A 14114-nucleotide genomic window follows, 5' to 3' on the forward strand; every position below is an offset into this window, starting at 1 on the left:
TATTTAAGCAGTGATAAAGGCATTGCATTATAAATATACTTTATTTTAATGAAAATTATAATAATAAGAACTCAGATAAACCGTATATATTGCCGTAGTCGTGTGTTTATTAGTCACGTTGAATCAATGAAAGGAGTTGAATCTTCTGTTTATTCAGCTGCAGCAATAGGCATTTTCTGGGTTTCTTCTGCGAGGCGTATTTGGAGTTTCAGCGCGAGAGCGCCCTCTGGCCTTTGGATGGAGATTTACTGCTGATCACAGAACCGTGCTTCACTGAAAGATATGCATTACAATCGCAGCTTCTGTTGAATCGCGATCTCGATTCCATTCCGATTTATTGTGCAGCCCTAGTCACAATGTCACATTTTGTGACAGGTGGTGTTTCACATGAAAAACATGCGATCAGGAAAACTGTCCCACCTTGAATATGAACGAGAAAGTAAAATAATTACATTGCTGTAAGGACAAAGTACTAAGTACTATCAAAAATTATAATAAAATGATACAAATTCATAAAAAAAAAAAAAAGAAATAAAAATAAAGCTAAATAATTGCGGTAAACATTGCTGTAGGGACAAAATATAATTATATTTTAAATTATAAAAACAATAATAAAATGATAAAAAATTACAAAAATAGAATAAAATAAAAAATAAAAAATTAAAATAGGGACAAATTTATTTTATTTTAAATTATAAAATAAAATAATAAAATGAAATAAAATAAGATAATTCCGTAACCACCCACCTAGCAACAGAATAACATCTATCCATAACACCCTGGCTACCAAATATCAACCTGCAAAAATCTTATTATTAATAAGCTGTTGCACTAATCAATATACCACAGATCCAATGCAATAGATGTAAATTGCTTAAATACAATTTTGTTTGCTGACTGCTTTAAGAAATGTCATTTACAGACATAATGCAAGGCAGGAGGCGCTAAGCATAGCTCCTGAGGCTCCTAAGCCTCAGCCTAGGAGCCTAGCACATAATCAGTTGTTTTGTTGTTGGGAATGAGTGGCAGTGTATTCCTGCAAAGCTGAATTTATTCCCCCAGGATTGTGTATGGGTGAGGAAGTGTGTGTGGGGTGCGGGTGTTCCCCTTCAGGAACTCGAGCTGCATCGAGATCGCTTTGGGATGCCCCTGCGTGACCGCGCTCTGAAGCACGTGTTCAAATCAGCCCAATGGAGTAGCGAGACGTCACGGGCGGGGTGACGTAAGCACCAGAAAGTATAAAAGCGCATCCGGCAGAGAGCAAACCAGCTTCTGCTCTTCAGTAGCGCTCTGTGTATGTGTCTGTCTATTTACTGTTGTCTGTCCGCACAAGCATATATAAAAAACAATCATGAAAAAGTCTATGGCGAGCAAACGGCATTACAAATGCTGTGTTCCTCCCTGCCCACGATATCGGGCAGCGGGGGATACACACGATTTGTGTGTAGTTTGTTTGGGAGCGGAGCATGCACGGTCAGCTCTCGAGGGGGCTGATTGTCATGACTGCGAGCTGCTCTCGCTGCGCACGCTCTGCTCTCGCCTGGCCGTGTTTGAGGAGAGTGTGTGGACTCGCCACCGCAGTCCCTCACGTATGAGGAGCTCGTGGAGGTTGTGACTCGTGCTGTAGCCAAATTAAATATCGATTGGCCAGCTGAGAAACAGGACGCTTGTCCTAAAAGCAAATTAGACGAGCATTTCCTGAGGGCGAGGTCACAGCCTTCACGACGGGGCCTTCCGTTTTTTCCCGATCTCCATGCCAAGGTGTCAAGATCATGGGAAAAACTGTATTCTTCCCGTATCTATAGCCCCACAGTCTCTAATTATTCCAATAACGTGGGGCTGAATGAGAAGGGATATGGGGCATGCCAATGGTGGAGCAGACGGTCGCGAGCTATCTCTCGCCATCCTCAGCATAGTCCCTGAAGGCCCCGAAGCTTCCCACCAGGCCTGTTAAGCTGACATCTAGTCTGGTTGGGAAAGCTTATATGGTGGCAGGTCAGGCTGGCGCATGCTTGCACACCATGGCGGTGTTGCAAGCATACCAGGCTGACCTGCTCAAGGACCTGGATGGCAGGGAGGAGGGGGAATCCGACATGGTAGCTGAACTTCGTCGGGCCACAGATTTGTCCCTCCGAGCCACCAAAGAAACGGCGAGAGCTATCGTCCGTTCAATGGCGGCAATGGTGGCCACGGAGTGGCATCTGTGGTTGAATCTGTCCGATATGCAAGATAAGGACAGATTCTTCCTCCTAGACGCCCCGCTTTCACCCTCTGGCCTTTTCAGCGACGCAGTTAACACTGTCGTCGAGAGGTTTCAGGAGGCGAGAAAGCAAGCGGCGGTGTTTCAACGGTTCCTCCCTCGTCACTTCCAGGCCCATGGGGCTGCTGAGCAGGAGCAGCCCCAGCCGTCAAGCTCCTCATACCGCCAGTCACAAAAACAGAGAGTTGCAACCCGTACCCCTCTGCAAAAAGAACGGGGGTCGGGGCGACGCTCTCAGTCAGGGTCTTCTAGACCGAAGACGGATCTGCGTACCGTTATTTTGTCGAAGAGGACCTCGACTAAACGGTCCTGATGCCAACATCGTCAGGCCCCTGAGGGCAGCCCCACCTGGGGAGGAAAGGATAACACCTCAGTATACGGTGCCCGATCCTCCTCAGTGCCCTCACGGAGAGTCACTGATACCCCTGCCACCCTCAGTGCTTCAGGGCTCAGTGAGCTCCAATGAGCGAAATTCCCTACTGCCGCCCGGCGACAGTACAGCACGAGAGAGCTCGCCCCCTCGAGTGAGGGTGCTACAGCAGTCAGGTCGGGCATTCCCTGCCGGTCATCCACTTCAGGGCACCGAACTGGCTCCTCTAATAACACCAGAGGCCAGCCCCTTAGTAGATTTTCTGGTAGCGTGGAAACTTCTACCAAATCTCGCAAAATGGGTCCTGCAGATTGTAGAGAAAGGTTACAGAATCCAGTTCGGTTCTCGTCCACCTCGTTTCAATGGGGTCATCCCCACACTAGTGGGCCCCAAGCAGGCTCTGGTAATGGAACAAGAAGTAGATACTCTTGAGGAAGGGGGCCATAGAACGAGTTCCGCCTCTCTCGAGAGCGTCCGGGTTCTACAGCCGTTACTTCATCGTTCCGAAGAAGGATGGGGGGTTGCGTCCGATCTTAGATCTCCGTCTTCTGAACCGCGCTATCAAACGGCTTCGGTTCAAGATGCTCACTATCAAGCAGATAGTATCTCAAATCCAGTCCGAGGACTGGTTTGTTATGATAGATCTCAAAGACACTTATTTCCATCCTCCCTCAACACTGGAAGTTCCTAAGGTTTGCTTTCGGGGGCGAAGCATACCAATATCGAGTTCTTCCCTTCGGCCTGTCACTCTCACCCCGCACTTTCACAAAGTGTGTGGATGCTGCTCTGACTCCTCTGCGACTCCAGGGCATCCGCATACTCAATTACATTGACGATTGGTTAATACTAGCTCAATCGGAGCAGATGGCGGCTCGGCATCGAGATGCCGACCTCGCCCATATGAGAGAGCTGGGGTTAAGACTGAACGCCAAGAAGAGTGTTCTATCTCCACTACAGAGAACCACTTATTTAGGCGTGGTGTGGGAATCAACTCTAGGTTACGTATGTAACCATGGTTCCCGCGAGGGAACGAGACACTGCGTCTCTTTGCCATACCCCCGGCATCCCTGCAGGCACTACTTCATCAAAGCTGGTTTGTGCTCTGCCGGATGCACTTTTATACTTTCTGGTGCTTACGTCACCCCGCCCGTGACGTCTCGCTACTCCATTGGGCTGATTTGACACGTGCTTCAGAACACGGTCATGCAGGGGCATTCCCAAAGCGATCTCGACGCAGCATCTCATTCCCTCAGGGAACCATGGTTACATACGTAACTTAGAGACGTTTGTTAACAGGAAGCCTTGGGGACATCATAATGTGTGACTGGTGTCCAGTGGAGAGGGACACTCTTTACTGACACCTAGACAGCTAGGAGGGGGGACTTTGAAGTTGTTGAAATGTTTCGAGCCTTTCTGACACTTCATGAAAGCTTTTATGTGCTGTGTCATTCATACAAATGAATGAAATACTAAACATATTGTTTCAGATACTAATATAAGCAGGATAAATTGTATGCTAGTAATGATCACACTTACATTTGCAAACTCACATCACACACCTACATCACAAACTATTGCAAAACCCCATAGACTTACAATGATGGGTTATTTTGACATGGGACAGTAAGCAAGCGCCTAACAACAATGCAGAACACCATAGCAACATGAAAATTTAAGAAATTAGTTTTTTTAAGTTACGAAAAGTCAAAGTTTTGGTGACCAAACACAGTACTTGAAATATACACTTTCCAGAGCAACTGTCAGGGAAACTTGGGGAAAATATTAAATAGATGCTTTTTCAGTTTTCACTAACATGTATACATACATTTTACCCTAAAATGCTGGGGAAAAGGCAATGACATATTATTTGACATAACTGAAACAAATATGGTAACCAATTCATTTGCTCCTCATATAGCATAATTCAAATGCTGGTGAACACGATCATTAAGTTTTATACAAACTTGCAGAATTAATGTAGTCAGAAGGGGATGAAATTACTAAGAATACTAAGAAATTATTGAGTTTTAAATCAAATATAAAATACTGTCATCTCAACTTTTCACCCAAATTGTTAGTATAATTTTAACGGTGGGAAAATATTAAATAGAGGCTTTTTCAGTTTTCACTAACATGTATACATACATTTTACCCTAAAATGCTGGGGAAAAGGCAATGACATATTATTTGACATAACTGAAACAAATATGGTAACCAATTCATTTGCTCCTCATATAGCATAGGCTGATTTTGAACACTCTGAATCGCTCGGTATCAGACTTTAATTAATATATTCACAGCATGTCCAGATGTTAAGAAAAGGGGGTATGATGAAATACCCTGTGAATGATGACTTAATAAGCCCCATAATGCATGGTGCCAGACTGCTCCTCATTTATTCACTGATCATACATATATAGAATCTTATGCGTTCAGACTCCTTGAGTGTAATTACCAATCAAAAGAGCTTCATGGCATTTTTAAAACGTTCATAAAAGAGTGTATTTTGTCACTGCAAATACATTTTCTAACGAAAAATCAGACAGTGTACTTTGGAGTCACTAAATACTTGCATAAAAAATACAAAAATACTTTTACTTTTTTTAGTAAACTTATATATATATATATATATATATTTACATATATATTATTGAATATACAAACCCAATTCCAAAAAAGTTGGGACACTGTACAAATTGTGAGTAAAAAAGGAATGGAATAATTTACAAATCTCAAAATAGAAAATATTATTATACATTTCTGTTCAGAAAATTAAATTATAACTAGATTTTTTAAAATTATGATTATTACTTATTTTTTCTTGTTCTTGTTTTTCCAATGTTCTATTTGTATAATGTAGGTTTTATGAAGGTAAATGTAAGACTTTAGGACTTTTTTTAAGATTAAGGAGTCAATTAAAGGGAACATAATATGTCAATACATTCTTTAAATTTGTTAAATATGTCTAGGGAGCACACAGTTGTTGCATTAGGAATATTTAAAGTTTGAAAACATATCTTCCTACCAAAAAAAAATAATAGCTAAATAGCTATAGGCTTGAATAGCTCTGCTCCCAACCACAAGAATAAGGAAATCATTTTTAATGTACTTTCTGATCCAATGGCAAAAAGTGATGTTCTTCTTTAGTATATTTGTCTTGTTTTCAAACAAATATCTCCCAATGGACTAAACTGAATAGCTTAATTAAAAGATAAAATAAGTTTTCATACCCCATTTACAGATATTTGCCTTTTTTAACTCAATATTGTTAAATTTCTTAGAAAACAAGACTTCTTATCTTCATTGAGTGCATCTTGATTTAAGAATGTTTAGATATTTGCATTGGACAACAAGACAAAAATACTGAGGAAGACCTTAACTTTTAAGCAACATTTAATGCCATGACTTTATCAATTTAAGACTTTCTGCTCTTATTTAAGACCTTTTTAATGTCCTGATTTGTGTGAATGAAGACTTTTTAAGACCTTCAGAAACTCTGAATTAGGAATTTAGAGTCCGTTATAATAACTAAATTGTTTATTTTCAAGTTACAAGTGAAGAGGAAATGCAATGATAGTGTTTAAAATCATATTTAACTGTCTTCAAGTCTGGACAAGCCAGTTTAGGTGCCCTTCAACCAAACAACATCAACGTTATCCGCAAACACGACTCATGCCTTTGGATTTCTACCAGACTATGATCTTCCAAACAATTAGCTCTCAACCCGATGAGAGTATCACAGGTGGCATCCTCAGATTTAACTGAACAAAAATGCAGATAATGTGCAAGATATCATCTGCTTCCATTTCATAGTCTGAGTCTCAAGCTTACACATGTATACACACTCGGGAGGTTTGGTATGCTAATATATGCTCACACAGCTGCATGTGACCACATATCTCATCACATTTGTATTGGTGCAGCATAAGAGCCAGCACAAAGATTCTCCTCCAATCACACCTCAATCCTCTCTTCTCGCCTTCTCCCTCACCAGTGGATTATATACAGCTCAATCAGCATGTGCAAGCGCATCCGTGGCATGCAGCGGGCGGCATAAGGAAACAGGGGGCCAGCTGTCTTCTCTGCCTTATGCTTCCCCTGACAGTTGCTCTGGCAGGCAGGACCCTGCTCCTGACAAGAGGCTCTCTGCAGCATATGAGTCCTCAAAGCTGTAGCCAGTCATTCAGACCCCGAGTGCAGAAGGTAATAAATAGCACTATGCTGCGATATTCATTGGTTACTGCGCCACCCACTGACTATGGCAAGTTTGACTGCGGAGGATGCTTGGGGGAGAAAGAGATGGATGGCATAAATGATCAACGTCATCATCAACTGTCACAGAAAGTCACTTTTTCCAAAGCAGACAAGAACTGGAGACACATCTTTAAAGTGTATTGATGTCGAAATACTACAGCATTAATTATTCATGACTAAACGCTATTTTATGAGCGGTTCCGGACCTATTATGGCTTGTACAAGAAAATCTTGGGTGATTTATGTACAAGCTGAATCAGTCCAGCTGTACAACATATTTGTAGACTCTAACAGGGTTGTCACGATACCAAAAATTCAATAGCCAATACCAATAGGAGTGATATTTCATGATTCTCAATATCAGTTCAGCAAAAACGAATGATATTGCATACACTCTTATATTCATATTTAATAATGATTTATATCTACTATAACAATTTATATGTAGTATAACACATTAAATAAAAAAAAGAATATAATTGTATACATAATTGTCGAATCTTAATACAGCTGCCAAATAAACATGGCACTGTATGCTGCATATGTTGTTGGCTCCTTGACAAATTAAAATGTTATTATTATTATTATTATGAAAAAATACCATTCAAAAGTTTGGGGGAAAAGTCTCTTATGCTCACCAGGGCTGAATGTATTTAATCAAAAATACAGTAAAAACAGTAATATTGTAAATTGTTATAAAAATATAAAATAACAGGTTTAAAATATAATTTATTCATATGATGGCAAAGTTGAATTTTCAGCATCATTACTCCAGTCTTCAGTGTCACATGATCCCTCAGAAATCATTCTAATATCCTGATTTGCTGCCCAAGAAACATTTCATATTATTATCAATGTAGAAAACAGTCATGTTACGTAATATTTCTGTGGAAACCATGCAACATTTATTTCATAATTCTTTGAGAAATAGAAAGTTCAAATGAACAACTTGAAATAGAAATCTTGTTTTTAACCTCGTAAATGTCTTTACTGTCACTTTTGATCATTATTATATCTTACTAAAATATCTTTAATAATCAGTTTGTGAAACACTTTACAAACAAATTAAATAAGCTAAATAAGTACTTAAACCAAAAATTAAAAACAATAAATGTGGCATCTTATAATGTTGTTGTAATAATAAAATACTAAAAGAATGCTTACACAATACACAATGTGTTTAATATACTGTAAATATTATGTCTGTTGGTTACTTCAATTTATTCTCCATTACAAAGTAACACTTTAAAACTGCTAAAAAAAAAATGACTCAATTCAATTTCTTCAACAAGACAACCACACATTTTTCCAGCAAATGAGCTAATGCCATACTTCCAACTCTTAGACAAAGAAACATTTGAGAATAAAAGACCAACTAGCATCACTACAAGCACATAACATAATTATCTATAAAAAATAGCTCCTCAGAAAAAAAATGATGAATTGGGAAAATATTTGTCTAATCTGATTTCTTTGTTGCTTTGCCACTTCCTGTAGCTGCCAAATTTAGAAAGCGGTCCTCTTTTGAATGTGACGCAGCCCACTCATCTGCTACATTTCGGCACAGATTATAACAGTTAGTTCTGGTCACCCAATATAAATTGATTTATTGATTGTTTAAAATCAGTCTTATCATGCAGCAAAATTCTGAATTTAAGAATTGTCTCACAATTCATGAGGCAGAATTAGCAACAATACATAATTACACAATTACTTACTATTTTGAAGACTTTGGGCTAAATTAAAAGAGGTATGGGAAGAATGAGTTTATTAATATTTTAATAGTTAATATAAAATTAATTTATTCAATATTATATGGACGGAATTATTCATAAACATGTTATCACACATATGGACATACGGGTTATTTAATTATTTAAATAAATTACATTTATATATACACACACAAGCAAGATGTTATGTTGATTTTATGCAATAAAGATACAATATACTCAGTATTGTGCGTTCATATATACAGTATATAGCAGTGGCGTTCCGTCCATATAAGCTGCGAATGCTCCGCATACCCAGGCCATTTGAGAGAATAAGTTCACGGGATAATTCATATAAACGTGGGAATCATATATGGGGAAGTCATATATGGGGAAGTCGTGGCCTAATGGTTAGAGAGTCGGACTCGTATCCCAAAGGTTGCGGGTTCGAGTCTCATACTAGCAGGGATTGTAGGTGGGGAGTATACAGTGAATACAGCGCTCTCTCCCACCTTCAATACCATGACTGAGGTGCCCTTGAGCAAGGCACCGGACCCCCAACTGCTCCGGGTGTGTGTTCACAGTGTGTGTGTGTGTGCACTTTGGATGGGATAAATGCAGAGCACTAATTCCGAGTATGGGTCACCATACTTGGCCACATGTCACTTCACTTTCACTTAAACATGATTATAAGTTGATGCCTTGTCATTTGAAATGCAACTTAAAGAGTTATGAATAAGTACGTAAATTTTTTTTTTTTTGCAGTAATTTTCTGTAAATCTACATCAGTTACGGTTGTTTCCGGGTGAGCGGATTCTCCGCAGATTTTCGCCTCTGCTCTGTTGCTGACTCGTCAGGATTATAGCGAGTTCTCAGTGAGTTGCTGGTCTGCGGCAGATTTAATGCGCGAGGTAAGCTGTCCGCAAAGTGCTCGCCCAAGCGGAAAAATGTACTGTTGCTGTCAGATCTCGATTGCCGAAAATACATTGTGTTTGATGCAAAACCAACTCGACTAAATCAAAAGAAAAAAAAAAACACTAACTGTGTATTTTTATTTTCTCAAGCAAAGCAAAATTGAAAAGTCCACTGAACAACTTACAAACGTGGGCTATATACAATTTTTATAATAACAAACATCATATTGTTTTGCGTATGCTCGTGTCGCTTACAGTTGAAGTCCTTCTCTGATTTTATTATTGTTTGCAAGGTTGCAACGTTACTTTACAATATTTTAAATACTTTTGGGTATTTTGCATGGCCTGTTATGTCACCCGGGTGGGAGTTTTAACTCCTATTCACTGTGAATAAAAAATAATCTAGCTGATGCAGAGAGACATATAGACCGGGGGAATCCCCCCATCTCCCCACCCTCCGATTACGTATCATAACACAACAACGTGTAAACCTTATTTGGCGGTTTTTACTTGGAAAACCAGCTATATTTTTCTTGCATTCGAATAACAATGGATAAACCTGAAATTATAGAAGAAGGATTGGAGATTGGGGATTGGAGATTGGATTTCATTTACAAATAAGGTAGGAAATGTGCATACTTTTAAATCGACACCTGCCAGAGTGTTTCTTATTTGTCATCTGTGCATTACACCTATGCTAAAATGGGCTGAAGATTAATCAAAATATATGCAGCACATTCAACGTGATTGTATTTTTCTTCCTAAAAAACTATTTTATGCCACAATCAGAAAACCACACACCAAGTTAAAGCCTTGAGGAGAGAGTATACAGATGTGGTAAATAGCCTTAAGCTGGACTGGGGGCTAAACTGTGTCCGTTTATTGAGAGAGCTCGAGCCTCTTGCTGACTCAGACTAGAATAAAAAAAATTAAAAAAAAGTTTTAGGATGAAAGTTAAATTCAAAAACAAGGGCCCAAAGAGACAGAGGGACTGGAAGAATGTCTAGCACATATTACTGACATGCATGACATCCTGCTGTGTTTTGAATACTATAGTGCAACTGGATTTTTATACTCCACCACAATGCTTTGCTATGTGCATGTGTTGCTAAGGTGTTCAACTTGGATTTTAGTGCATTGCTATTCAGTTGCTAGGGTTTTCTAAGGGGTTTCAAAGGGACATTTAGGCAAGTCATTTCACTCTGTGGTCATTTTGGTAACGTCCACCAGACAGCTACTTTAATATCAACTAAAAAAAAACATACCTACACACACAATTCACTGCTGTTTCCAGCTGAAATGAACACTAGCAACTTTTATTCTTTTTTTACACAAATTATGATTACAGTGGCAGATTACCAATTAATAAAGATTTAGTTTCAAGCATTTTATCTCCTCAAGACAACTTGTACCATAGTCCATGATTTGTAAATTAATACATTTTGATGTTTGCACCACATAACCATGCCTCAAATGTATAGCTTTTCTGTAGTAAATTTGCTCAGTAGCCCACCTTGTACACCACTTCACTTGTGCCGTGAAGAAAAATGAGTCACAATATTTAATAAAATGTGAATTAAATAAATGTTAATTTTATTCCATTATACATACATTTAAGAACGCCACACAACCCTCCCTGTCTGTATTAATTTAATTTTACAATATGCATGTGATGCAATTTCACCACTGCACACCTCGTTTTGAACATCTTTGAAATCTTTTTTCAGATTTTTTTTTTTTCGGAAACCCCCACTTTACAATCTTAATTAGCTCACATTACAAAAGTAAGAATGCTTTGGATCCTTGCCGACCTTCAAAAAGGCCATGTGAAAAAGCACCTATTGTGCAATAAACACTAACAAAGCACCTCTTCTAACAAGCAACACAGTTGGCATCATTAATAACAGTTAAATCACATGCTGCTGGATTAATTGATAGAGGCAATCAAAGTGATGGCAGAGTTAATGAACATTTCACGGTGGAGGTAGAGACATGAGATTTGGCAGAGAAACTCTAGGAGAAATACAGGGGAGGAGCAGCCCAGCATGGATGAAATGTTTGATGCTTCAGGGTCTTTGTGTAACTCAGGAAGAGACCAATCATGATTTATGGCTTTCTGACCTACATCCCTCGCTCGGTATAGGGATGCTGCTTGACGCTACAGGGAGGCAGGTGAGGGTGGAAGTGGGTATGCACACAAACAGCTCTGTCTCTGGAGGGCAACTGGGCTTGCCTACACATGCTGTCAGAGAATTGAGAGATGCTGATGGGATTATATGATCCACAGATTGGACAACCAAGTGCTGAGAGACTGCCAGAAGACCTCTCCTCTGGAAAAATGAGGTGTAAATGAAATATGAACGAGCGAGAATAATACTGACCTCCGGAGTGAGGGGGCGGCCCACAGAGAAGCACCACTCCTTGTCCTTCCCGGACAGACACAGAACTCCGCTTGTGGGATTTGAAGTTTTCCAAATCTGAAAAAGAAGAGAAAACCGAGAAAAAAATTACACCTATGCTAAAATGGGCTGAAGATTAATCAAAATATATGCAGCACATTCAACGTGATTGTATTTTTCTTCCTAAAAAACTATTTTATGCCACAATCAGAAAACCACACACCAAGTTAAAGCCTTGAGGAGAGAGTATACAGATGTGGTAAATAGCCTTAAGCTGGACTGGGGGCTAAACTGTGTCCGTTTATTGAGAGAGCTCGAGCCTCTTGCTGACTCAGACTAGAATAAAAAAAATTAAAAAAAAGTTTTAGGATGAAAGTTAAATTCAAAAACAAGGGCCCAAAGAGACAGAGGGACTGGAAGAATGTCTAGCACATATTACTGACATGCATGACATCCTGCTGTGTTTTGAATACTATAGTGCAACTGGATTTTTATACTCCACCACAATGCTTTGCTATGTGCATGTGTTGCTAAGGTGTTCAACTTGGATTTTAGTGCATTGCTATTCAGTTGCTAGGGTTTTCTAAGGGGTTTCAAAGGGACATTTAGGCAAGTCATTTCACTCTGTGGTCATTTTGGTAACGTCCACCAGACAGCTACTTTAATATCAACTAAAAAAAAACATACCTACACACACAATTCACTGCTGTTTCCAGCTGAAATGAACACTAGCAACTTTTATTCTTTTTTTACACAAATTATGATTACAGTGGCAGATTACCAATTAATAAAGATTTAGTTTCAAGCATTTTATCTCCTCAAGACAACTTGTACCATAGTCCATGATTTGTAATTGAAGAACACCTCAAAACTGGCTTCATCTAACACAATCATTACCAGGAGCTCTTATATAGGTCAGATATTCTAAACAAAGCTGCATTCAACAGCACTAACTCTCACGCCACATGCTAACGGTGACATTTAATGGCACATATTGCATAAATCAGAAGAATTAACCCACATTAACCTCGTCTCCAATGATCCTGGTTCTATGGTGTCACCTGGAGCACTGATGCAGAGATGAAGTGGCTCTTTATAGGCTAAATCAATGCTAAATCTTCCTCACTTCCTCCAGACCAAACAGACAAGTGATTGGTTCTGCTTCAGGGCTAGATTTAAATGCAAAATTATGGTGCTAAATGGTTTATGAAGATGACTAAAAGGTCAGCTAGGATGTGTCATGTTGGCTAGAGGACAGGTCTATTAGGGGGCTTTGGGTAATTTTTCTTAAAACATAAATTTCGTTTTAACCCTGGGAGTCAACGGCAATTTGAAATACTGGTCTTCTATTAGGGAAAGCAATTCCTGTGTATTTTTCACAGATTATAATGTGACTTTGCGGTAAAGGCTCATACACCTCTGCAATGAGCAGTTTGTAATGGAGTAATTTATGTAATTGCTTTTTCGCTGGGACAGAGAATCAGCAGCAGTGAGCTGTTGAAACCGCAGGTTATTTTATTTTTCAACGGATGATGGTAAATGGGTTCGGAATTGCACTAAATTATGTTGAAATTCACACTAATTTTATTAACTTGTGTTTTTAAAATCACTGCTTTGCACGAAAAAAAAAATACCAGTGGTTAAATTAAAACAAAACAAAAATCTGTATCAGGACAGCTGGGCCTTATTCCCTAAAGCCCACCAAATGCTCAGCTTCCAAAGGCCACCGAAATGAATTCAAATCACAGATGTGTCATGAATTGCATGAAGCTTATTGACAGACTGTTAATACTTGTAATATTTGCAGGCTAATTACCCATATGAATGTCAGGGCATAGCCGGGAATGAGGCATGCAAATTATTCAACATTTGTTCATATTAATGTGACACAATGTTATAGTCTTTGTTTTGGAAGGAAATTACACAAATTCTGATTCAGTATCTGTTCGTGTAAAACAGGCTTCACAATGCATTCAGTCAAATGGAGTCTTTCTTTCATTACTACACTGGCAGATGGACAGACAAAAGGAAAAATAAAGATGTAATAAAAACAGAAAAAAATTACACCACCCTTTTATAAGCTACTACATTACAGCATGTTAGAATATTCACAATTAATGCATACCAATATAATAATTTGTAATTCCAAAGAGCAAACTGCAGGAATTCAAAAATTGTAATGAATTTTTTTTAATATATATATAT

The 14114-nt window shown here is 38.9% G+C and overlaps 1 protein-coding gene across 1 annotated transcript in view; it reads right to left on the reverse strand.

The window, feature by feature from the left end:
- LOC107599410 (contactin-4-like) overlaps nt 1-14114 on the reverse strand; it is an 86098-nt gene that overhangs the window by 61090 nt on the left and 10894 nt on the right. Inside the window, exon 3 of the mRNA XM_016290989.1 lies at nt 11892-11987. Coding sequence (XP_016146475.1) covers nt 11892-11987 — 96 coding nt within the window. The remainder of the gene's footprint in view (nt 1-11891; nt 11988-14114) is intronic.

Source organism: Sinocyclocheilus grahami, unplaced genomic scaffold (assembly GCF_001515645.1).
Source record: "Sinocyclocheilus grahami isolate Dianchi unplaced genomic scaffold, SAMN03320097.WGS_v1.1 scaffold266.1, whole genome shotgun sequence".
Lineage (NCBI taxonomy): Eukaryota > Metazoa > Chordata > Actinopteri > Cypriniformes > Cyprinidae > Sinocyclocheilus > Sinocyclocheilus grahami.